This window comes from Lactuca saligna, chromosome 9 (assembly GCF_052625555.1).
Source record: "Lactuca saligna cultivar CGN05327 chromosome 9, ASM5262555v1, whole genome shotgun sequence".
Lineage (NCBI taxonomy): Eukaryota > Viridiplantae > Streptophyta > Magnoliopsida > Asterales > Asteraceae > Lactuca > Lactuca saligna.
In genome coordinates this window covers 147,626,157-147,653,427 of record NC_136425.1, presented here as the reverse complement: position 1 = coordinate 147,653,427, position 27,271 = coordinate 147,626,157, and the positions used below count along the sequence as shown (strand labels likewise).

At 34.1% G+C, this 27,271-nt stretch overlaps 1 protein-coding gene across 4 annotated transcripts; it reads right to left on the bottom strand.

The window, feature by feature from the left end:
• Positions 1–19,448: 19,448 nt before the first annotated feature.
• Positions 19,449–25,304, bottom strand: LOC145015005 (TMV resistance protein N-like). 4 transcript variants are annotated; one of them, XM_078973458.1, is made up of 7 exons: positions 24,673–25,304; positions 23,117–24,212; positions 22,728–23,024; positions 20,697–22,615; positions 20,369–20,457; positions 20,138–20,269; positions 19,449–19,704 (listed from the first exon to the last, which is right to left on the bottom strand). In XM_078973458.1, the coding sequence occupies exons 1-4, from the start codon at positions 25,149–25,151 to the stop codon at positions 20,897–20,899; spliced, it is 3,591 nt and encodes a 1,196-aa protein (XP_078829584.1). In that variant the 5' UTR covers positions 25,152–25,304; the 3' UTR covers positions 19,449–19,704; positions 20,138–20,269; positions 20,369–20,457; positions 20,697–20,896. The 4 variants fall into 4 exon arrangements, with proteins under 4 accessions (XP_078829584.1, XP_078829585.1, XP_078829586.1 ...); XM_078973459.1 differs by lacking the exon at positions 19,449–19,704 and having other exon boundaries at positions 19,719–20,257; XM_078973457.1 differs by lacking the exon at positions 19,449–19,704 and having other exon boundaries at positions 19,720–20,269.
• Between the last annotated feature and the right edge of the window lie 1,967 nt (positions 25,305–27,271).

Below are 27,271 nucleotides of genomic sequence, written 5' to 3'. Positions count from 1 at the left end.
TGACGCGCATTTGCGCGTCGTCTTAGCCTTTTACGACGCGCAATGAGCGTCGTAAAAGGCTGTTTTTCTAGTAGTGAAATTGAAATTAGGTCAAATATAGATAATGATGAAATTAATTGTTTAATTTATATTATTTGTTATTTGATCATTGTGTTATGAAAAGTTTCAATTTTTCCCTTTAGGTTTTATAGTTTGAATTTGAACTTAATAGTTTTGTTTTTGAAATTTAAATAGTGAAAACCTTAATGTTTTGAAAAAGGTTTCAAAACTTGCCGTCAAGTTTTGGAATTTAAATTTTGATTAAAAAGTTTGCTTTTGAAATATTTAAATTCTAAACTCTAATGTTTTTAAATGTTTCAAAAACTTTCCCTCAAGTTTTGGAATTTAAAAGTTGATTAAAAGTTTAATTTAGAAATTTTCAATTCTAAAACCCTAGTATTAGTTTTGAAAAGTTCAAATTACACCCTTATGGTTTTATTAATTAATTAAAGTGTATAATTAAAAGAGATTTAATAAATCCATAAGTTTTGGTTTACAAGTTAATTGAATTAAAAGTATAATTGTTGAATTAGACCATCTAGTATTTTAAAAGTGTAAAATACACCACATACTATATATAACATTAAAAGTCTAACATTATATATATGTAGGAGTAAAAGTCAGTATTACCGTTAGTAGGCCTCATTCACGAAGCTGGTCTATAAGGGGTGTTTAAGGAAATTGCCTATAAAATGGCGATTAAATGGGTATCCACTCTTACCCACCGCACTCTTGACTAGTGGAGGATCGTTAGCCGAACGGGTAGGATAGGACAGAAACCTTCCATTATAAGTATAATGAAGTATAAAAGTAACTAAATGCTTTCACAAAATTCCCAATCTTAGTTACTTTAGGCAAAAGTGAATTGATGCAATTCCATGAAATTACACTTTGTGCCCTTGCGAAGACGTTAATGGAGCGTGTGTGGTTAACCGGCACACTAAATGGTTCTAAGCAAAAGTTGTAAAGGGTGACTCAATGTTTGTCATAGTTCGGTGGAGCGTGTGTGGTTAACCGGCACATCGAATAGGTGACTGTAACATGTGGGGGCACCATGTAAGTTTGCATGGTTATTCACACCCGCTTTGAGATCCTCGGCATCCCAGTCACAAACTAGAGGGGCATATCGAGATTTAAACATGCTATTGAAATGTTCAATGAATCTCAAAGGATCTAGGAGTTTTCATAGATTTAAAACTTAAATTTCTTTTTCGTTTTTCATGGTGGAAATTGGTAAATCGTCATTTACCTACCTTCAAATATTCTGCAACTAGATTATGGCATCCCTTTTCTAGGTTGTAGCGTATTGTGTTGGGTCCTAGCCTTAATATCTCATTTGGGTGATTTATTAAGGACTCAATCATTCAACTAACTTGAATTGGTTTTCTCCTGTTTTGTCAATGTCAAAGTACGACAACTATGGTCTTCCCAAATCCCGTGGAACAAGCATTCCACATGAAGATGATATTCCATGATTCGATCGAGGAACAAGAAGTCATGCTTCACTTCCTCATCCCCCTCCCGTTGTTCTCCCTAACCCACAAGATCGAAGAATTGAAAGGTTCAATGTCACTAAAGCCCTATTGGAAATGAAACATGAAGATGGTAAACCCGTGTGTGCCCACATTCTAGGAATGAAATCACACATCGATAGGTTCATAATGTTGGGTGCATCATTCCCTGATGAGTTGGCTATAGGCTGGGTTCTACAGTCACTCCCTGAATCATATAATGAGTTCAAAAGAAAGTATTATATGATGGATCATGACGCAAACCTCATTGGCCTAACTTACATGCTCATTGCTGCTGAATCAGAGATGATTTGGCAAAGCAATGGAGCGTATTTGTTGGGAAAGTCAACCAACCATGCTTCCGAGGACCTTATAGGAGAACCGACCTACGTTTGCTGTCAAGAGAAAGGGCGTTGGATACGAGTCTGCCCTAAGATCCTGAAGAGCCCAGAAGATGGGAGAGTCAAAGAGTATGGTTGTGCTTCAGGTAAAATCCACTATCTAACTCTATCAAGTTCCTATTCATTGATTCTTAATACATAATGTGATAATATTGCATTTGAATGTTTTGCAGGATCAGTGAAAAGAGAGGAAGCTTGATGGAAAAGCAAGATGAGTCTAATCACAAAGAAATGGATCTCGATCGCATGGACTTGAAGATTAGATTTTGAGCTTAGAAAGTTATGATAGAGTTGTTAGGAATATTCAATTACATAGTCTTTCAGTTGATTTTGCATTGTAAGAACAAATGTTTTCTGCTGCCTTTATGAATAAAATAAATTTTGATTTGACTCATTTATTTATATATTTATTTCCTTGCAATAAAAATCGTTATGAAAAAATTGATGTTTGCATATTTCTACAACGAATGGATGTGATTCTTATTATGATAATTGTGAAATGTCAAGAATTTTCCAAATAAGGAGAGTTTCTCATCAATTGGACAGAAATTTAGAATCACGCAACTTGGTTGCATGATGAATGAGAAATTCCATATTTGGAAATTAGACTAATTCGTTGGCAAAGTGTCAAGTGAAGGACTAGGAGATCGAGTACACAAAGTTGTGTGTTGATCAAGTCCACCACAAGAGTAACAAAGATATTCGTTATGAGACTAAGTGTAATTCTTAGTTGATTGAAAAAGTTCAAATAGCAGAACAAATAAGAAGAATCAAGTAGGTAGAAAGATAAAAGTTTCTCTATTATAAGAAGAAGGGAGAGTACCTTTTATTATGTTTTATGATAGATCTTAAAGATTCAGAACCATATCTCAGTTGATCCTCTAAGTGAGTCTTTGTGCAATTGTATGTCTAAGAAGAAGAATCGAGAATTGAAGAAATGGTTGAATCAAGAAGTCAATCATACTTCGTTCCAAAACAAGTCTTAAAGTTAAGATTGTGACATTGAGTGACAAGTCTTAAGAAGGTTTATAACATTCATCAAATGTAGAATTCGGAAAAAGGTTTTCTTATTCTTGCACATTTGAAATTGGAATGTTAGGATGTCTTGGATAAGACAAAGACCAACTAGGACCAATTTTATGAAGTGTTTTGTCTTGATAAAAGCTACACTAACTCTTGAATATTTGTTTGTTAAGAAATGTTTATTGACAAGAGAATCTTATATGTCAAGGAGTCAGTGGGAGTCTTAATGATCTTGAAAAGTTTCAAGAACTAATCAAGAATAAACCTTATCGATCATCACTAGCACACGAGTTGAGGTTTACAACCTATCGTGTTGACATCATCTTGTTTTATGTACCGTTCCAATTGAGTTAATTATGCATGTGAGCCCTATGAATTCTCATTTGAATGTATAAAAGGCAAGGACCTTGATCAATGAAAATTACATTGATAAGAAAGGATGATCTGCTTAACTACTTGGAAGACATGGTGGGCAGCCGTGTTACCATAAGGCAAGAAATCAAGATTGAGAAAGTTCGGTCCATATGAGTTTGAATTTGTCGTAAACTTTGTTTTGACAAATTCACATGGATAGGAACACATACACCATTGAATTCTAAGTGTCATAAGATTTTCTCCTTCATGAAAATGACTGTGAGGAAATGATTTCACTAAGAAAGATTTTAAGAAGATAGTGATTGTGAAATTGTATTCTCGAATTCGATTATGGTTACGGTATCCCTTTCCATGATCCAAATTTTGAGATTTGGAAATTGGTCTTAATTGTTTAGACACACATATGAGCTATCTAAAGGAAAGGTGTATAACCTTGATAATAGATTATCAAAGCATTAGGTATTAGAAACATGAACTTAAAAGAAATTCAATTGGCATTGTTTTTCTGAAAGTTAAGCTGTTTCTGAATACATGTCAAAGATAGTGGGAGCATAAGCATTATGTTTAAAATAATCATCATGATAGTGGGAGCATAAATGTTATGATTGTATGATTATTATGGAAAGTGTTTCAAGTTAGCAATATTAATTATAGAAAACAAGAGTCACACTTTGCAAAGTAGTAAGGATGTAAAGTTGTTTTTCTATAATTAAGGGAGAGAATATTATGCTTCATTTCAAATCTAAAGGCTTAGGTTGTGGAATGTTAATATTTTGGTCAAAGATACATATTGTGTTCTTAAATTTCGATTATGATTACAGTATTCCTCTTCATAATTCAAATTATAAGAACGTAGCACATAAAATATTATGGCAGAAGATTGATAAAGTATTAAATCTTCATGTAAGACATTATGCATCATGTCCCATACGCTTCAGGTATCGGATCGATTGCAAATGCTATAATATTTTACCATTATAAAATTTTCCAAATGTCTAGCGCATTAAGAGGGAAAAGGACAAGAATCCGTTTTGACTAAGATAATTAAACAACTATCAAAGGACGATCTAAAGTTCGCTGAGGATTGATCGCTTGTGAGTAGTTGGAAGTATGCCATTAGATGGAACATATCGACATTATTATGAATAGATAAGATTCTATTAAGAATGAGTTGTGATATGGTAAGTATAGAAAGGTTTCTATATTGGGAGTTAGATATTGAGAATCTATGTCTAGATTAGAAACTTTATGCAAAAGGATGTTCAAAGAAATGTACTTTGAGTGAGAGACATCACATCTATGGAATTGTCTTGTAACAATTTCCGATAGAGAGCTTTGTAATTCATTGGCAATAGTCATTGTGACCTTAGTACAGTGACATTACAAAAGGATCATTGCATAAAATGTTAGAATCTAACATATTCTATAAGTGGCAAGAATTTGATATTCTATCACTTGTGGAAAGGATTAGGAGTTGTGAAATGAGTATGATTGGTAATGTGTTCATTTGATCTATTTCACAAAGTAAGAACCATAGGTAAACATTGTGTGCATGCTAAGAGCATGGGACAAGTGTGGTAATAATTCAAGTAAGAAGTTGATTACCCGAAATGACAAATAATGAGTAATCGATGTGGTGATAAATAAAAGGTGTTTTATTTATACTCAAAGGTTTGAGGCCATATGGGATTAGAATTATCCTTGTGTTTCACCTTGCATGTTTTGACTTCCCAAATAATTAAATTGGTGCAGAACAATCAAATTATTCGAACGGACCACAGTCGTTCATATGTTGGAAGTGGGTATGAATGAAGATTGTCGTGAATTGCTGTGTGGATTGTCTAATGAGCATTAGACATAAGCAAATGTTTGCTGCAATGTTCATGAGTGCTTATGAATATGATTTGAGCATTGGATTAAACCCACGCTCACTTGGATCACTTCATGGATTTTATCACGAGTGATTGGTGAGACGATAACATCTTATATTCTTGAAATTGAGATGTGTGAGTTGTATCTTGTGAGTCGGTTGCACATTGATAATATGTAAACGCACCAGTAACTTGGTGTTATAAAACATATTGTTGTGTGTGATTCGGTGAGTGAGTGCAAGCGAGCATTGAGTCAAAGTTTATCCGTTCCTTTTATCTAAAGTAGGATTAAAAGCGATATATGTGGGCCCCTTGATGATTTAGTGATGACACCTGAGCGCTTGGCCAAGCCGGGACTAATTTGATGTGTTCAATTGTAGTCTGTTGTCAGTCGTCATAAATCTGAATTCGGGAAATAGCACATAGACAGAGAGAATTATTTAGATCCATGTCTCAGTCTATACGATAATATCTAGAATGGAGGAATATATGATCCCTTATCTGAAGGACACGCGTATCTAATAAGATCAGAGTTGACGGCGGCTTTAGAAAGCTACGATTGCAGATCAGGATCTGAAGTCATACGCAGAATAGTTATTTGACTTATCAAGTGGGAGACTGTTGTATTAGTGTCTAAGTCCATAACTATATTGGTATGTACTTGACCTGATGGTGCATGGTCCTTTTGGGTTGCCTTCACCAAAGCAACTTGATAAATGAATTATGGAGAGAAAGGATTAAATATGATTTATTAATATATTATGAGAACAATATATTAAAGGAGAAATCATATTGTTTAATTAATATTAGTCAAGAATTAATTGATAATTAAGTTTGTGGCTAAAAGAGATTAATTAAACTTAAGGGACTGGAATTGTAATTATAAGATAATTGCAATTGGGCTATGAATTACCTTATATTATAAGGTTGGACGAATTCTATGGGGAAACCCATTAGAAATCGTCCAAGGGTTATTAAAAATGGGTTCATGGGTTGCTTAGGGCCTAAGCATCCAAATTAGGGTTTTCTTGTTAGATAACCCTAATAGCCTCACTATTTAAAGAACCCTTATGCCCCAAAAACGTGGTGAACTTGTTCTCTAGTTCCACACGTTTTGGGCAGCCTCCTTCTCTTCTCGTCTTCATCCTCTTGCTCTTGGTGTTTGTGAACCATTAGAGGAGTGACATTTGTGACTATAAGCTTTCTAAAGTCATTACAATAAGGATTTGGGATTGTTATTGCTACATAACAATCAAGGTATGATCTAAACCCTAATTCATATGTTATATTGATTATCATATACTAGATCTAGGGTTTATGGTCTTGGATGAATTGCATGTACAATAGAGAAACCTAGATCCAAGCATTAGGGTTTGCATGAGCACATAGAATGTTCTTTTGGCCAAAACCCATCAGATTCAACTTGCGAATCGGAGTATATATTAGCAAGTGAGGCAGCAAAGGAGGCAATATGACTGAAGAACTTCATTGGAGATCTTGGAGTAGTACTAGCTGTAAAGGAGCCTATGGAAATTTTTTGTGATAGTGAAAGTGTCGTTTCCTTAGCGAAAGAACCAAGGGATCATGGAAGATCCAGAAACATCGATAGAAAATACCATTTCATCAAAAATCAAATAGAAGGACTCCTCGTGGCAAAGAGGGTATCATCGGATGAGAACTCGACAGACCCCTCATGAAGGGATTAGGTAGGGTTAAGCATATTCAGCATGCAAGGCGCATAGGGCTGAAGGATGATATTAGTTTTAGTAGTTAGATAGCTCTAAAAATTTTCAAGTGTAATTGATATTTGATGATGAATAACAGGTGTGTTTATTTATGAGTAAAGTGTTTCTATCTTTTGTCAATCAGTTACTATTATTTCTTTTGCATGTTTTGACTTCCAGAATATTTATGTTGTGTATTACATATTATTCAAATTCTCCACAGTCGGTCATATGTCGGAAGTAGATATGAATCAAGATTGTCATGAGTTTGGCTTGTAGCAAAGTGGTGCTACAACACTTCATGAGTACTCAAAAGTTCTGAGTATTGGACTCAACCCACGCTCACTAGTATCACTTCATGAAATTTATCTCAAGTGATCGTGAGACAGTAATATCATATAAGTCTTCAAACCTAGAGATATGACTTGTTGCCTATGAGTTGATTGTACATTGATTGTACAAAACCGCATTGGTAACTCGATGTTATAAAACGTACTTTTGTATGTGACTCAACAAGTAGTAGAACAAGAATATGAGTCGAATTTTATCTGTTCCTTCTTGGATTAGAAGTGATATATGGTCCCCTCGATGATTTTGTGTTGACCTATGTATCGGGCCCAGTCAGAACTAAATTAATGTGTTCGATTAAGTTCTTTGTCAAACAAATCGGAAATCGAGAAACAAATTGTTGGACAATAAGTAAGACATTGTTCCATATATTTGTCCGACTGATATCTAGAACAGAGGATTATATGATCACTTATCTTAAATGGCGTATCATCATCATCTCAGTTCCGAGAGACCTTGAAAGAGCTACGATTGCTGATCGGTTCCTGAAGTCATACTTGCAGTTATAGTTATTAGACTCATCTAAGTAGGAGACTGTTGGATAAGGTGTCTAAGTCCATAACTATTTCTAGTATGTACTTGACCCGGTTTGGCATGGTCCATTTGGGTTGCATGGGATCATGCATTTGGATAGACTAAAATGAGAGAAATAACTCTTATGGTTTATTAATATATTATAAGTTCAAATATATAAATAATATTATTTAATTAGTATTGATCAAGAATTAATATAGAATTAATTAAGATATCAAAAGGTGACTAATTAAATTTATGGGTTGATTGTTTAAATCATCCATAACTTGTATAGTGGGCTAATGTTTAATGGATTATCAAGTTGGGCTAAAACCCATAGGATGGTCCATGGTGTTTATAGAACCCATGCGTCATGGAAATGAAAAGTCATGACAACTAGGGCTTACATGGTGTAACCCTAATTGTAACACACTATATAAGGATCATCATGTTCACCAAAATCAGACTTAAGCAAGAGTGAGAGGGTATAGCCGATTTCTAAGTGTGTAGCATTTCTATCAAGTCATTCCAAAAGCATTTGGTGTTGTGTGAGACATTTGAGGCATCACACTTCGGGTGCAAGGCTCACAAGGTTTTCAAGGAATCCAATTTACTATAAGGTATGTATTTCTAGCTAGATTTTATTTTTAAAGTGCCCATGTATGCTAGATAGGATTAAGAACCTTGGAAATCAAATTTTGCATGTATTTTAGACAAACGTAGATCCAAGGTTACTAGGGTTGCATGTACACCTTAGGAGTGTTAGAATGCTCAAAACCCTACAACCGGCCCATGTACTTTATGAGCAGGAAGACCCGGGAGTTAGCCCTAAGCATTGTATGATAGTATGTTATTTCGGACCAAGGCCCAATATCGGTGGGTGCCCGGGGAAGGTGGGTATGTGAATGTTATTCCGGACCAAGGTCCGATGTCGCGGTAAGCCCGATGAACGTTTGCATGTTAGTTTATACTTATTATCTGTGTGATACTTGTATGTGTCTGGTAGGGAGGTGAGTGTGGGCGAGGTCCCGTATCTCATCACTAGCAGAGTATGGACGGGGTTTCGTATCTCATTAGTAGTGGAAAAGGGCGAGGCCCACGATAGGAGAGAGGTAAGTGTGGGCGGGGGGGGGGGGGGGGGGTATCTCACTATCAAAAAGAGTGTAGACGGGGTTCCATGAATCACCAGTAGCAGGACAGGGGTAAGGCCTAAGAACAGGATTGAAGTAGAATATGTTTAGATTATGTGTTATGTGTTATGTACATGTTTGAGTATGTTCAGCGGGCGGGGCCCAGAGACAGGCGGGGCTTAAGAGAAACAGATATGTATACCGAACGAGGCTCGATGCCAGGCAGGGCCTGATGCTGGATTCATCCGATGCTGGACGAGGCCCAATGCAGTGGGCTAGGCCCAATGTTTGTAGTATGAGTTTGTGTATGGTATGTGGTAGATTGGGGAACTCACTAAGCTTCGTACTTACAATTCAGTTTTGGTTTTAGGTACTTCCGGTAGCGGAGGGAAGAGCTCGGGATGACTGCATGGCACACACACCAAGAAGTTTAGCCTGGGATGTTTACTATGATAATAAGAACATGTTTTGAGATGATACTGTGATTTGATATAATTGTTTTTGTTATGAATGGAATGTTTTGGGAACTATGGTTTATAAATTAAATTTAAAAAAAAAATGAAATTTTTAGCCTGTATTTTTGGGATGTTACACATACTCTCGGATCGATAACTATACTCATTCCATACTCTTGGACTAGGGACAATTAGCCATGTCTTAATCTATGCTCCTGGATTAATGACAAGTAACTATGTCCTCTCCATACTCTCGGACTAAGGACAAATGACTAAGTGTAATCCATGCTCTCAGATCAATGACAAGTGTTAAAGTTCTACCCTACATGTATATCTCACCCGTACTTGTAAGAATATACTACCCGATATTCCTTTTAATTAATTCAGGTTTATTCTGTATCCTAAATCATCATATATTATCATATATGCTCTTAACACATATTTCAGGCAATATCAAATATTTCACATACAAACATACATTTAACACTTTAATCAATACTTGTATTAAAATCATGTTCATGAAAGGGACTATGCACTCAGATGTAAACTCTTTAACATGTATTTAACTATTTGACAAATAAATAATACTTTAATTACTACTTGTATTAAAATCATGTTCATGAAAGGGACTATGCACTCACACATAAACTCTTTAACATATATTTAACTCTTTAATAGATATATATAATACTTTAAGTACTACTTGTATTAAAATCATATTCATGAAATAGATTATGCACTCACTTGTTAAAGTGATGACTCGAATCCAGACAGCGCTTCGCTTCTAACAATCATTTCCTTCGACGAAACCTAGTATTATTACCATTAGATTTTAGTCTAATATTTATAGTGACTATTTACGAGCGAATGTTTTATAAGTGTTAAACAATACTTTTCAATCACTATGCACAAATATGGGCCAGACATGAAACACCAGAGGACAAGACCATTTTGGCATTATAGCACTTCTGAAATCCAACAACCCTATGCGGCCCTTCAAACCAGATTCCCCATACCGCGAGTAGTTAAAAGATATTATAATAACACTTTGTATAGTATACTTTAATTTTTATATATATATATATATATATATATATATATATATATATATATATATATATATATATATATATATATATATATATAGTTTATAAGTTCATAATAACGATAATAAATTTAAACCTAAGTTACACTTAAAGTAGAGTAAGCATAACTCATTTAGTGGGAGGTTTGACTAAGAACCGGGCTCTGCAGGGGCAGAACTTCCGAGCCAAAAAGCTCTTTTTCTCGGAGCCTTCTGGCGCTCCGAGGTTTTCCTCTAGCACTTATAAGTTACTAGGGCTTTGGAGGATGTTTATAGAGAGGTTAGATAGGTAAAGAGGGGTTATGGTGTGAAGAAGAATGGTAGCCCTCGCATCCCTTTTATAGGCCAGACTCCTCGGTTACGGTGGGCATACGCTCGCATGTACATTGGGTGTTCCTTGGTACGCAGGGCATACCAGCATACACTACGCGTATGAGGGGCACATGTTGTGTTTCGGATGGGGCAACGTGGTTGATCAGGAGCTGTGTGTTGCGAGACCGCAGGGCGTACATGATATGTACGTAGGGCATACCCTGTACCCTCGCAACAGCCTCATCAATCTTCTAAATTCCGTAACTTTTGCATACGAGCTCTATTTTCAACGTTCTTTATATCTATGTGTAGGTGGAGATGGACTTTACAACTTCGTTTAGACTTTGTCGGCTAATTTTGAATTTATTTTTTAGAGTTATATTTTAATATACATGTACAGGTAAAGACCGTTAAAGGTTCATAACTTTGTCATTCGACGTCCGTTTCGTCTATATTTTTATCGTTGAGCTCCTATTAATGATATCTTCGATTCTCATTTAGGTTGTGTTAGCTAAAAATCGGTCGATCTGAAATTCAAATTCCGGGTTGCATATTGTTATGTCAAATCTTAGAAAAATCATAGCTTCTTCATACGAAGTCAGATTTGGGCGTTCTTTTTATGCACGCTCTCGGTTTAACATATACTAAAACTTTTGTTTAGATCCCTAATACTAAAAAGTATTTTATCGTAAACTCACTTTTTACGATTCCCGGTGTCGTGCCTGTTTTGCCGTAAAACTTCGACATGTCATAACTTCTTCGTTATAACTCGGATTTCAGCGTTCTTTATATGTACGAAACACTTGTGACATTTACTATAACTTAGTTAAGATTGTTTATTCTAAATAATATTTTATTAAAAAGTCATTTTTAACGCTTATTATCTCTATATTGACTAGCCCGAATACGCGGACGTTACAGAGGGTGACGGCGAAGATTATATAGGGTGGGACTGACTCTTTAGGTATATGGAAACGTGAGAATTAACATCCAAAAACTCTTTATGTGAGGGTTGGGCTTTTAGTTCGTACGGGTTCCTTTCTATGAACTTTATATTGAAAATCAGATAATACAATATAAATCAACCTTCCTATAATACAAATACTTAACCATTTTTCTATTATAAAACCTAAATTTCAAGAATTATATATTAAAGTTTAATCATACAATATATAAATCAACATTCCTATAATACAAATACTTAACCAATTTTTTATTTGGATTTTTAAATGATTTGTGTGTAATTTACATTTTGTATGAAATTTTGTATGTTTTTATAACTCTTCATCAACTTCATACATCACTATATAAAGCAGCATGGTAAAATAGTCAATTTTCATCGGTCATCACATTCAGTCAGATGTACAATCAAACAATATGGTTTCTTACTCAATGAGGATTTCTTACCCAGATAGACATTTCCCAGTCATCATTTTCTGCATCAGCAACTATCACACGGGACCTTAATGTTGCCCTAATTGTATCGATAAACAAAAAATTGTAAAACAAAAAAACTAGTTTCTTATATAAATAAACTATATCCGTAAAAACGATGCTCCTATATATACTATACATACATGAGGGCATAACAAATTAGGTTTCAAATACAAAAATTTAAGGTACAATGATGTTGGAAAAATCTTATATCGAGTAATTAAATATGTTTGTCCAATTAACTATTATTAACTTTGTGGTATAATGATGAAGCAAAAGTACATAACATGTGAATGTGCCAAAACTATACAAATATAGAGCACATTAGCACCTGAACAACTAAAACACCAACAAAAAGGCTAAAAAAAGTCAATTAAGAGATTTGAGAATGACACCAAAACTGAGAGTAGAACCAACTATGACAACAGACTTTTGGGAAAACTATTTTGTTATACCACTTATGGAAATGAACTTTATAAAAACACAAGTAGACTAAAAAATCAAGCAACATAATTTTATTGATTTTAAACTAAATTTGAATGCATCCACCTTCAACTCTTGAGAATAACATTAGCCAAACCATAACCTTTGTTTTTTTTTGTTTTTCAATCTGATAATACATACCGCAATAATTCTTGTAACTTAAAACACTTGTAGTGTTAAGCATTCAAAAATATGAAAGGGTTTATTATACATATCAATTTACACCAAAAGAAACTCCAATCAGTGAAACCAAATCAATGAGTATCTTCAACTTATGTGAGCTATTATAAAAAAAAAATGTAGAGATATAAAACGATTGAAGGCCTAAAACCCAATTACAAAAACTCCAAGGCACTAGGAAAGTATACAAACTATTTTACAAAACAAAGCACCAAAGGTTACACATCAAACAATCTACCATAAACTTTCTAATAAAGTTTTTTAACACTCTAACCCTATTAAAAAAATTGTTCTATTATGAGAGCAACCAACAAAACCCATATATATATATATATATATATATATATATATATATATATATATATATATATATTCAAACAAACATTTACTCTAATGACCATTTAACTGAGAGACAGAGAAAGGGTGAGATGATGAGGCTTCCAAATTCTGGTGAGCTCATGAGAGAGACAACAGAGATATATAAGACTGAACATAAACCCTTGAAAGTTGAGTTGAGATTTTTCGCATCAAAAAATATTATGTGGTTGCAACTTCTAAATTGTCTAAGATTGTTACAACGTATCACGACTTGAATCGTGATTATTAGCGAAAATTGATGTGGAGTTAGGGATAATAAGAGAAAGCTATCCGATTTTCACATAACAATATATTAAGATGGCAGGTTAAGAAGGAAATTATGAGGACTGAAATCTTTTTAGGTTGAGAGTAAGAGAAAAAAGAGCACAGTGAGTTTTATTTGTTGAAACTTGGGATCAACGGGTATCTCTAAAGTGCTATTGATTGAAACGCCTTGTCTTCTTCAACAACAATTATTCGGATGCTTTGTTACTTTGGAGACTGAATATTCACGCTTCCAAATGGACTTCAATTTGTCGCCTAATGTTTAGGTATAGAACTAACGACTGCCTCCTTTTCATTTACACTAGACTCACTTTAGCGGTAGTGTATCAAGACTTTAAGTGGACCAAATAAGATATACCTATAAAAGGCTTATAAAATCTGATGTCCCATGAAAGTTTGTTGATGTAGGCCATGGCTCAGCTCGACCTAGCCTTAGGTCGGCCCTGCCTAAGATTCTCTAATAAAAACATTATGGAGAGATGAGACTCCAACATATATAGACACTAATAAGACCATATCGATATGGGATACACTAACAATTTCATGCTCTTGTAAAAGTTGTAAGCACCCAAATTTTAAAGATTCAAGATTTTTATATTTGTTGAAGAATGTTTCCTCCTTTATTCGGTGTATCCAAATGAGAAACATGAGAAACTCATATATAATTGAATATAACAAACTATCCTAAAATCTCTGGATATTCTTTGATCTTTTCTTAACCTAGTTTTTAGGGTAAACTTCAACATTTTATTCTTGTTTGACCATGTGCCCTTTGACTGGCCTATACTCTTTAGATAAGTCTCCATTCTTGTATTTCAGAAAGATAAGAAACACAATGGAAGTAAATCCAAATTTCTTTCCTTCAACTTACTTGAATAGAATTCAAATAAAAATGCACGTCAAAGAGTATGTCAACTTTGAGATACCATGGAGGCCTTTGATCATTTGCCATCATCTGAGATAACTTTTTTTTCATTTACACATAGTAAGTGGATCTATTTGAATGTAGGTAAGTGAATCATTTCTATGCTTCATATAGAACCCTAAATGCTCCTCAATGTGTGTAAATGAGGAGTACTCGTAAATGTGAGGGAAATCGGTTTTGTCTCTCGTATAAACTTTATTAACATGTGGACGAGCCCACGTGGATTCATCATTGCCGATTCACATGCTACATATGATTTGTAACTTGTTAACATAGTTAAATTGGTGATAATCCCTTATTCAATCCCTTATTTAAAAGTTTAAGCATCCACAACACTAAAAAAATAGTGACATTTTAAAACCAAACTTAAAAGTTACTAGGGAACGATGAAAAAAATGTCTTTTTTTTTTTTACTTTAAAGAAAATCTTTAAAAAAAAAAAAAAAAAAAAAAAAAAAAAAAAAAAAAAGAGAAAGATCCTACCCTATAAATTATCTTTGCTATAAATATCTTTGCTATAAATCTAACTTATTCTCTCTTGTACAATAGATGAAAGACCTTGGAGTTCTGTTGTTTGGTGATCAAATAGTTGTAGGTGAGAGGAGACCTAATTAATTGGAGTGGTTATCAAAAAGTTAGGGTGTTTGAGATTTCATCTCAAAACAACTTATAGACTTATTGATTTTAAAAAAGTCAATAAATCAAAAAAATATTTGGTAAAAAGAAAATGATTTTTAAAACAACTTCTCCTTAACCCTTTAAAAATGAGTTTTTAAGAGGTGTTTGAAATTACTTTTGAACATCAAAAGTCCTTTTTGTAAAATGACTTTTTATAAAATTACTTTTTGCAAAATAAGTTCTTTAAAATGTGTTTCGATTAACAAAAAGATTTTTAGTTTAACTTTTACATCTAAAACAACAAAAAGTCAAGTTTTTATGACTTTTAGAAACTCCTCATTTTCTTCTAAAAGAACTTTTAAACTATCCAAACACTTTTTTTTTTTTTTAATTTTAGAAAAAATTAAAAGATAAAAGTTATTCTAAAAGGAATCTCAAACACCCTTTTTAAAAGAAGTTAGAAGGGTAAATTCCACGAATGGTCCCTATGGTTTAGGGTAATTTGAATGTTTGGTCCCTAACAATTTATTTTAACTTAGACCGTCCCTATTGTTTCTTTTTGTTGCGCGTTTAGTCCCTGATCGACTTAGAAAGAGAAAGACAATTATATCATTTTTACTTTTCTTTTTATTATATATTATTTTCATGATAAAAGATGATGTGAAATTGAGCCACCACTACCGCTTATTATCTCTTTCAATTTTTTTTTCTTACCGGATTCTCTGTTACCCTCTTACCCCACTGGAAATCGTTGACCGCCTTTTCTTACCAAATTCTCCGTTACCCTCTACGGGGAAAATACCGATAATAGCAAAAAATAGGGGGTAATTTCAAAATTTATACATGAAAATGGATATTTCCGAGTATAGACATGCATTCCGCGAAATCTACTGTAGCTCCGCGAAATGGCAAAATCGTAATTAAATCAATGTAAAGAAACTCAAGATCCATTCCACGGAGCTACAGTAGATTCCGCGGAGCTCCGCGGAATGTATCTTGAGTTTTTTTTTTTTTTTTTCGTATCGATTCTTCGGAGTTTATATTCAATACCCAACTAATTATTTTCAAAAAAAGATTATCATACTATCATAATCTTTTCTTGAAAATAATTAGTTGGTTAATAAATATAAACCCCGAAGAATCGAAACCGGAAAAAAAAATAATAAATAAATAACTCAAGATCCATTCAATCTTGAGTTATATATATATATATATATATATATATATATATATATATATATATATATATATATATATATATATATATATATATATATATATATATATATATATATCGTTGATTTAATAACGATTTTGCCATTCCGCGGAACTACAGTAGATTCCGCGGAGATAGCTCTGCGGAATGCATGTCTATACCCAAAAATATCCATTTTCATGTCTAAATTTTGAAATTACCCCGAAGAATCGAACCCGGAAAAAAAAAAAAAAAAAAAAAAAAAAAAAAAAAAAAAACCCTCGAGATTCATTCCTCGGAGCTACCTCCGCGGAATCTATTGTAGCTCGGCGGAATGGCAAAATCGTAATTAAATCAACGTATCCACGGAATGGATCTTGAGTTTTTTTTTTTTTTTTCGGGTTTGATTCTTCGGGGTTTATATTTATTCACCAACTAATTATTTTCAAGAAAAGATTATGATAGTATGATAATCTTTTTTTGAAAATAATTAGTTGGGTAATGAATAAAAACTCCGAAATATCGATGCAGGATAAATAAAAATAAATAAAATAAAAAAAACTCAAGATCCATTCCTCGGAGCTACCTCCGCAGAATCTACTGTAGCTCCGCGGAATGGCAAAATCGTAATTAAATCAACGTAAAAAAAAAAAAAAAAAAAAAAAACTCAAGATCCATTCCTTGGAGCTCCGCGGAGGTAGTTCCAAGGAATGGATCTTGAGTTTTGTTTTGTTTTTTGTTTTTGTTTTTTTTTTTTCCGTATTCGATTCTTCGGGGTTTATATTTATTCACCAACTAATTATTTTCAAGAAGAAAGATTATGATAGTATGATAATATTTTTTTGAAAATAATTAGTTGGGTAATGAATATAAATTCCGAGGAATCGATGAAAAAAAAAAAAGACTCAAGATCCATTCTTCGGAGCTACCTCCGCGGAATCTACTGTAGTTCCGCGAAATAGATCTTGAGTTTTTTTTTACGTTGATTTAAGTACAATTTTGCCATTCCGCGGAGCTACAGTAGATTTTGCGGAGGTAGTTCCGCGGAATGCATGTCTACACCCAGAAATATCCATTTTCATATCTAAATTTTAAAATTACCCTGCATTTTCTTTTATTATTATTATTATTATTATTTTTGGCTATTAACGTATTTTCCCTTCTTATAATACATTAACGCAATGCCTAAAACACACACTTCATCCATCGATTTGTTCATCCGTTCTAAACACAAACTTCCCTTACGCCTCGTTTCCAAGTTTAACAAAAGAAAAGAAGAGAAGAGAAAAGAAAATCACGAGAGAAAAGAAAGGAAAACAAAATTTTCTTTTGTGTTCCCGAGTTAGAGAGAAAGTGGAAGGAAAATGAATCATTTTGTTCTTTCTTTCCAAATCCTCCAAAATCGGAAAGAAAGTTAGGAGGGAAAGTAATCATTCCATTTCCCTCCACTTCTTTCCAATTCTCTCTTCAGTGAAATTCGGAAACACCAACTTCTTCTATTTTCTATTCATTTTCATCTATTTCCTTTCCTTGGTTAGGAACGGGCTGTTATCGATTTCCTTGACAGTAATGGGATAAGCGATGGTCAATAATCCTCATCCAGGTCGCAGCGGCGTTGACAGGTGGGTTGTGGTGATGGAAGCCTGCCGACGATAGAAGAGAGAAAAGAGAAAGATGCATCTTCGGTTTGATTCAGTAGGTTCTTCAAAGATAAAATAGAGAGAAGCAAAAAAAGGTGAAGGGTACGATAAAAATCCATATTACAGTGGAAGATGCATTTAGGTTTTGAGATCGATTTAAGATTTGCACAAATCAAGAAAAAATTTCAGTCCCAACGTCCCTATAATATCTTTCTTTTTTTTTTTTTTTGTCACTCTATCTCTTGTTTTGTTGAAGAATGGCATGAGATCGATCCACCGTCACTCTGCCGAAGTCTACCAGCACCGCCACTCCCCACCTTCAACTTCAATCGTCCCTCTTTCAACGTCTGATTCCACCCACGATATCTGATCTAAATCCACCATCTTCGACACCATATGTTATCGGTAAACCACTTTAATTGCTATGGTTTGTTCCTTCCAGAGAATCTCAGAAGTTTCAACCCCAATTTAAAGAGACATGAGTTTCTGTTTGGGATACACAGATGAGATCAGACAAGTAACTGAAGTAAGCGAGGGGTAGGATTTGAGGTAGTTACGACTACTTCACTTTTGGTTTAATAATTCCTTCATGTTGTTAGTGTACATTTTGATTTAAGGATTTTTAATCAGGTTTGATTTCATCCTAAGATAATTGTATTGATTTTTTTTCCTAATCTTGATGGATTGGAGAAGATGAACCCAGAGAACATTGATGGGTTGCTTTGATATTTGATTCTGATGGTGATTTTTTTTGTTAGTAAATTGTATTAGTGTTTTCATTTAATCGATTATATCTGGGTTCTTTTTGTAATTAGATCGTATATGAGTTTCATAAATTTCATGTTTACTTGTCATGAATTGCTTGCAGGTTGGAGGGAAGATTGTTTTACCAGAGAAGGATTCAGGTTAAGGGGTGGGATTGAGTGGTCCGGTGAGGTATTTCTGACAAAGATATGGAAAGGAGTTAGGGAAGGAGTAGTTGAGTGAGTGACCCATCTTTTTTTATTAATAAATATAAATAATTATTTAAATAATGAAAAATAAAAAAAAAATGGAAAAGGGTCGTACGCGCAACAAAAAAGAAACAATAAACCGAGTTAAAAAATGTTTTTAGGCATATTCTCCCAAAACTATGGGGACCATTCATATAATTTCAAAATTTAAAGTTGTAAAATTCAATATTAAATTAAAATACCCTTAGCAATCACAAATACTTTTTTAAAAAACAATTTATTTGACTTTTTTAACATCATAAAATTTTATCCAAACGTTTTTTTAAAAACACTTTTTCAAACCAACATAAATCATTTCTTGTGTCTAAAAATTGATCAAAATAAAATCCCAAACATCCTTTTAGAATAATACAGATAGCAAATGCACTTTATCAATATGCTGATACTTATCTATTTAATGATTGATTTAGCTAGTAAACACTCACATATATTCTTCTATACAAATTCATGAAAAAGTCAGTAAATTTAATGAACGTAACACTCTGACTGAAAAGTCAAACATCTTTTGAATCCATACCAATGTTGAACAATTTTGTGTACATAAATACTTTTTATGGTCTTAAATTATTCAAAAAATGTTCATGAACATACTATTAACATGATCATTTAAAAATTCACATCGAAGTTCCCACCATTTTCATCAAAGACTTTCTGAAGAAGTCAACTCTGTTGACTAAGCACCACGAATCAACTCATAGTGACTTGAAACATTCCTCCAATCTCCTTGTACTTTGATTAGTTCAACCCCCACTCAAAACCTTGTGATATTCTTCCATCTCTACCAATTACCTTTACAAAGTCGTTGGGCAAATTACCTCTTAGGTTTGTTCTCGAATATAAGACGCATAATTATTCAGACCTTTAAACCAACTAATCCTCTGAGCAAGATGATTATGCATGTACCTTTTACATTTAACTCTTTTAAATATTTCATCTTACAGTTACAGATGCTGATTGGGATATCGTAAAAGTTTACACTCCTTTAAGCTAAGCATTTGCAGTTTGATGAAAGTCAATAGTTTTTTCAAAAGTCGAGCATGTTTTGTTAAATGAATTCATTCTAATTTGCAATTTGGAACATATATGTTTCAGTAAATAAAAACTTGTTTGTCATCGTACAGCACTTAACACCATTATTCAAAAAACAATATCAAAATCCGACACTTTTTGATCAAGACTACAATTTGTATTAATGAAAAAGTCAACGCTGTTAAGCACGCACCATGAATTAACTCGCAATGACTTGAATCCTTCGTCCTATATATCTCGTTGTAATTTGACTTATTTAATTCCCACTCAAAACCTTGTGATGTTTCTTCTCTACACAATTTTGTATTGCTTCCTGGACATAAAACTCCAAATTGCAAGTAATGATTTAAATATTAGGATCGATCCTGACACAAATACAATAATAATGAAGAAAATGGGAAAAAGAAGGGAATACAAGTTTTACTTGATAAGTACTATTTGCATGAAATCCACATCTGTTTCTAGGATTTTTTTGGATTTAATTCTTGATCAATTCTAACATTGTATTTGGATCTGCCAAGACATGAATTGATGGTTTTAAGTCGAATAAGACTCTAAACTCAACACAAACGGTGAATAAGCTACCCTATAAAACCAAGCATATACAACTATAACAGAGATTCTTCATTTATGCGTACTACTAGTATTTTGTTTGAGTATAATTACTGAGTTTTGCCAAGAGAAATAATTATAGTCATTGATTTCAAAATTCAAATCAAAATAAGATGATCAATAGAAAACAAAGAAAGTACCTATTAGAATAGTTCTTTGTGAATTACTAGGCCTTCAGAGCATCTCAAAATCATATTCCCTCCAAAAGATCCCTTACAAAGAGACAATATACTCTATACATAGTCACTGGTTTTCTCTCCAGAAGAGCCCTTATGGAGATAGGGTAGACTCCATCATAAATAGTGACACTAATGACTAATAGACTCTTGGCTTGTGGTATTCACACATCTACGAAGCAGGTATCTTTGTCGTGTATGGTTTTTATCTCGGATGTAAAACCACAAGATTGAAGAAGGTCTCTCGATCCTAAAATACACACGCCTTTCAACAAACAAATGTCACGCGGAAGACGACTTATGCTTGTACCTGCTACATCTAACCATTTTAAACATTTCATCTTACAGATGCTGCCGATTGGGATATCTTGTAAAATCTTACACTCCCCTAGGTCTAGCTGCTCTAAACGTTCTAATTGGTCAAGACCCTCTGGTAATTTCTCAAGTAATGAACAATCATCAAGAACAAGTTTTTTCAGATGTTTCAACATACAAATGGTATCCGGAAGATGTTTGATGATTGAGGATGACAGATATAGCCCTGCCAAACGTTCTAATTTGCCAAGATCCTTTGGTAATGTCTTAAGTGAAGAACAACGAAAAAGAGTGAGCTTTCTCAGACGTTTCAGCATACAGATGCTATAAGGAAGATGTTCAATCTTTGCATACGACAAATATAGTGTCTTTAAACATTTTAGTTGGCCAAGATCCTCGGGTAACGTTTCAAGATAGAAACAATCACTAAGCTCAAGAAAAACCAGATGTTTCAACATACAAATGCTATCGGGAAGACGTTTAATCTTTGCAGATGACAAAGTAAGACTTTGTAAACATTTTAATCGGCCAAGATCCTCGGGTAACTTCTCAAGACTCCAACAATCTTTAAGTCGAAGAATTTCCAGATGTTTCATCATACAAATGCTATCCGGAAGATGTTTCATATTTGTCATAGAAAAACATAGCTCTTTTAGACATTCTACCTGGTCAAGGTCCTTGGGAGCCTCCGGATAGCCTTCCAATTTAAGCTTTCTTAAACGCCGTAACCCACAAATGCTTCCTGATAATGTCTTGGGGTTTGTGCAAGCACATAGACCAAAAGAAAGAAGCTTCGCAAGATTCCCAGTCAATGTGGGATCATCTTTGTAAAAACATTCAAACTGAAACTTTCGCAAAGTATTATCGGGGTGAAGTGGGCATGTTTCTTGGGACTTGGCAATCAGATGTAACTCGGCTAAAGGACCAACCTCGATTGATTCATACCTTCTACTAGAAGCATCTTTCCTTTCGTCAAACAGAAAAGATGTAAACCTCAAACAGCCACTTAAGTCCAAGTAGACAAGATCTTCTAGACATCCAATGGGAACATGAAGTTTTACCAGATTCTTACATTCTTTTAGATCTAATTTCTTCAGATTTGGAGTCAACCCAAGGTCAAGGGTTTTCAACTTTGAACGACTAATGTTGAGGGATGTGAGCTTTAGACATTTATCGGCCATGTGAAGGTCTTCCAAATCATAACAGTTGTTAAGATCTAAATACTCCAGATTTGGAGTCTGTCCAATGTGTAGGGTCCTCAACTGTGAACTAGTGAGTGTCAGGGATACGAGATTCAGACATTTACCAGGCATGTGAAGTTCTACCAAAGCGTTGCAGTCTTGAAGATGTAAGAGCTCGAGGTTCACAGCTGGGCGAAGGTCGATTGTCTTCAACTTTGAATTGCTAAGGTCGATGGATTTGAGCTTTCGACATCCATTGAGCGTGTCAAGTTGTACCAAGTCACGACATCCTCTTAGAGACAACACCTCGAGATTTGGACTAGACCCAAGATCAAGGGTCGTCAACTCTGAATAACTGAGGTCAAGAATCTTGAGCTTGTTAAGAACCTAACATAAACAAATGAACAAGATCAATATTGGTTTAATTACAAAGCAATGGATGTATATATATCATCATGATGAATCATGTAAAACAATCAATCAACCATAATTAATCTACCTTACTTTCTCCCCCTTCCCAAAGTTGTTTGATATTGCTCCATTCCATCTTAAGTGTAACAAGATTATTAGCTTGAAATGTGTTGGGTAAACACCAGAAAGGGTACCAGTACCAATGCAGATATTGTAAAGCATTTGGAAAGACATTATCATATTTCCATTCTCCACCAAAAGTATGCATTATACCCCGAGACATGTGAAGAAATCTAAGTTCCTTCATCTTTCTAAGACCCTTCATAACAATTTCAAAATTGCATCCCATTAACCGGAATTGTATATATCTTGTTGCTTTAGTACCCTGTAACCCAAAAGCAGTCACCATGAAACTTGTGTCATAAGAAATACATAATAGGCTAGTTTCATAAAGCTTACAAATAAACTTGACCTTACCAAGTCATTAGCCAATATATCTTTAATTTCATCATCAATCCACAATCGGCTGTGTTTCTCAGGCTTATCTGGGTGCAAACGACGAACAATATTTCTGCCCATTTCTTCAATATGGTCATGCATGCCCAAATACTTACTAATAGTTATAAGAGATTTTTGCTCAAGAACTCTTAAACCATTTGTTGCATGAAATCCACAACTTTCAAGCACTTCGATTGCAAAGTTTTTCCGCCACCCTTTCATTAAGCATGCAACATTTAGGAATATTTCTTTGTAATCTTCCTCTAGACTGATGTAACTTAATTCCAATTTCTGAAGAGTTTCCTTTAATGGAATTGTTTTTAATCTTTCTAGTGCATCTATCCATTCACTCTTATTTTTACCACAAAGAAATGAACCCAAAACTTTTATCGTTAAGGGAAGACCAGCAGCATAGCATACAACTTGTTCCGATAGCTCTTCATAACCTTGAATTGGAATCTCTCCCCCAAATGCATACCTACTGAAGAGCCCAATCGCTTCCTCCTCTGATAACAGATTGACATCAAGAATCAACTTCACCCGGTGTGCCACGAGCACCTGCTCATCTCTTGTTGTAATGATAATTCTACTTCCTGGTTTGAACCAATTAAGATCGCCAGCTAACGCCTCAAGCTGGTCAATATGGTCCACATCATCTAGAACAACAAGAACCTTTCTATTACGCATCTTCTTCTTCATCATGATTTTCCCATCATGAACACTACTCACATTGATGCTTTGATCAAATAAGGCATCTTTAAGGACTTGATTTTGCAACGATGTCAAACCAGACAAAGAAATATTTGAGTTTTCCCTAACATTCTCAACGAAGCTTTTAGCTTCAAACCGAAAGGATATTTGATCAAAAACCGCTCTGGCCAAAGTTGTCTTCCCACCACCTCCCATCCCCTTGATACCGATTGCACGAACATCATCAGTACCAATTTCTAAAGATGATACAACATCCTTTACCCTGGTCTCCATGCCTACTAGTTTTTCATCAGCATTGAAATCAACGGAACGTAACTGTAGTGAAATTTCTTCAATAATTTTTTGGATGAATTTGGCTTCATGCCTACATATTAAAGAAGATTCAGTTAGTTTGCTCAAAATCCCACGTGAACTATAATAAAATACAAAGTATATAAAATAATAACATAATCATAGAACATGAGATGTCTGCAGAGATATGATAATAGAATAGTGATAACCGTGCAGATTGGAAACTAAACTAATAGATAAGCTCAAATAACTTCTTTTTTCCTTAGGGTTGAATTATGGGGAAAAAAAAACAGAAACCTCTTTTGTGAAATTATTAGAAAATTGAAATTGGAAACTGAGTAACAATGGACATGATTAGGAATTATTCCTAAGTCCTTTGGCTAAAATCGATAAGAAAAAAGGGGTTCCGGCCGGTCAAAATCGGGTCAAGTATAACAACCCGGTCCAGGCTATATCGACCAAAATGGGATCTTGTGATCAAAATTATAGAATAATTAAACAAAGATATGATGATCGATGAAGGAAGGAATTACCCATTTGCAGTGTTCTTCAACTCCCATCCAGCGAGATCTGCGGCTTCTTTTAGAACCTCTTTCCATTTCCCAGCAGCTTCATCATTTTCATGTTTAGCAAAAGCTTTTCCGACTGCCCCGCTTTGTTTCCGGACCTCTGTCGGTTCCACATCATAGAAGATGGGGTATGCAGTATGCTCAGTCGTCCTGTGACACTCCATTATCATCACAAGCTCATCCAAACACCAAGCTGAAGATGCATAGTTCTTGGAGAAAACAATGATATAGAATCTTGAGTCTTTAATGGAACTGATTAGCTCATCACTGATCCTTTTCCCTTTTCTAATTGCTTCGTCATCCTTGTAAGTATAAATGCCTTGCTGCTGAAGAGCATTATAAAGATGATCAATGAAATTGGTGCGTGTGTCTTCACCTCTAAAACTCAAAAATACATCATATGTAAAGCTTTTCTGAATGGATGCAACTGACGAAGAGGCCATTGATGGTTAATGCTTGAAGGATCTCCTATTCGGATCTTTGTTGCCTAAAAGTTTATGTGAATTTGGATGAGTTGACTAACCCTATCAAGAAGATGGTTGGTTGTCTGGTAATGCCAACGAAGAGTGATTGAAAAGTTGGTATCTGCGGAAGGAACTAGGAAGGCCACTTTTTTGGATCTTTATCCGGAAAAAAATTTATTAATTATTGACAAAATTACAAAATGGTGAATGTGCTTCTCGTTTTGGTCCATTTTTTTTAATTAATTATTGACAAAATTACGAAATTACAAAATTACAAAATTACAAAATGGGGAATGTGCTTCTCGTTTTGGTCCCCGTTTTTTTTTATTTGTATTTTTATTTATTTATTTATTTATTTTTTATTTTTTTTTATGGATAATCATTGGTCTAAATTTAAATTTTTCGTATTTTATGGGTGTCTAACTGTCTATCACCTTGAAAAGTTTATTATACCTTTTATATCTGTTTTATTTATATTTTTATTTAAATTAATATTTTAATTACTTAAAAATAAAATATACACGCTTCTCTTACTCTCTCTCACAAACAGATCCACCTTTAAGAACATGAAGAACGCCCAGTACTCCCCTTCCTTCTCTATCAAAGCAGATCCTTCCTTTAAGAACATGAAGAACGCCCCGTACTTCTCTCCCTTCTCTATCAAAGCAGATCATTTGGTCACCACCATAACCACCACCAAAAATCATCAATTGTGCCTAGAAAAATTAAGCCTTCACACAGTAACCATCATATTCATCTTCAACCTACCATGAAAAATCACCGCCATCGAGAACCCATCATCCCCATCTGCATTGTTCTTCCATTTATCTTCTGATCAAACTGCAACTCAAAAAAACATTAAGAAAGAATGAGGTTGAAGAATGAGGGGCTGTGATTAATAAAGATGTGTCGTCTGTAATCAAACAAAAAAAAGAAAAAAAAATAATGGGTCGATTTATTCGTCCTCTTAAGTGTGACCTACAATCGAGTTTGAAGAAGAAAACGCGGACAACATTAATGGAGGTGATTGGGGCAATCAGATTCGAATCTTCTGTAAGTTGATAACAAAGGAAGATATGGAAATCAACACATACTTAGGTCTGGATTGGGGAAAAAGATCATCAAAGTCGATTTCATCTCCTCTCAGCATCCCCCCTTCTGTTTTGAATCTAGATCTTGTTGTTTGTTTTGGTTTGAGTTTCACACACAAAAATCAATTTAAGTGGTGGTGAAGGGCAGTTCATTGGATCCGAAAAAAATGATTTTTGGGTTTGAGTGTCACACATAAAAATCGATTCAGGTGGTGAGGATGCAAATATGTTTGATTTTCCAATTTTCCAATATCGAATTGTTAGCCACCAACAAATACAAACTACGATCTGGTTCGATCTTGTTCTCGCTTCTTGTTTCCTTAGATTTCATCGGAGCCACCACTTTGATTTTATGGAAACCGATTTGAGTTTTGTTATTGATTCTGGTTTAGTTTGGTTTAGTTTGCTCTTCATTACCCCTTCCAACTTGTCCCTAAACCGATAGTGAGTGGGGAAGAACTTGGAGTTAATCTTCACAATTTAGAGTTAATGGTGCAAGAGAATGATGTGAGAGAGAGAGAGAGAGTTTATTTTCTTTTTTTAATTAAAATAATAAAAAATTAAATAAAAGAAGTAATGAATGACATATTTATCATTTTATGTAGAGTATTGATCAAAACTACACAAAAATATCAACCATATGGATTAAAACCATACAAAATATCTGAAATTGAACCACCGATGGATCACCAAACTTTTTTGGACCAAAATCACATAATTTTGACAACCATAAAGACCACTCTTGCAATTTTATCTTAATTATTACATAAAAGGAATACGCTCTTTGATTTTTTTTTTCGTCGTTTGTTTTGTCTAAAGTGGTTCTTTTAGAATAATATTAAAAATGTGTCATTTTATATCCTCTTTAAAATTCATTAATACTTCTATTATCTTTGTATTTTCTAATTGCAAATTAAGCATTTTATAATTTATAGATAGTATGTACAAATACATATATCATTTACTAAAAATGTGTCCCTCTTAAAATGTTCAAGTCGGATACATGTA

Excerpts from the sequence above, each read along its gene's own strand:
- LOC145015005 (XM_078973458.1), bottom strand. The coding sequence starts at position 25,151 with ATGGCCTCTTCGTCAGTTGCATCCATTCAGAAAAGCTTTACATATGAT. Across the intron at positions 24,213-24,672 it reads TTGAAGAACACTGCAAATGG|GCATGAAGCCAAATTCATCC; the intron begins GTAATTCCTTCC and ends TTTAATATGTAG. Across the intron at positions 23,025-23,116 it reads ATATATTGGCTAATGACTTG|GGTACTAAAGCAACAAGATA; the intron begins GTAAGGTCAAGT and ends TTTGGGTTACAG.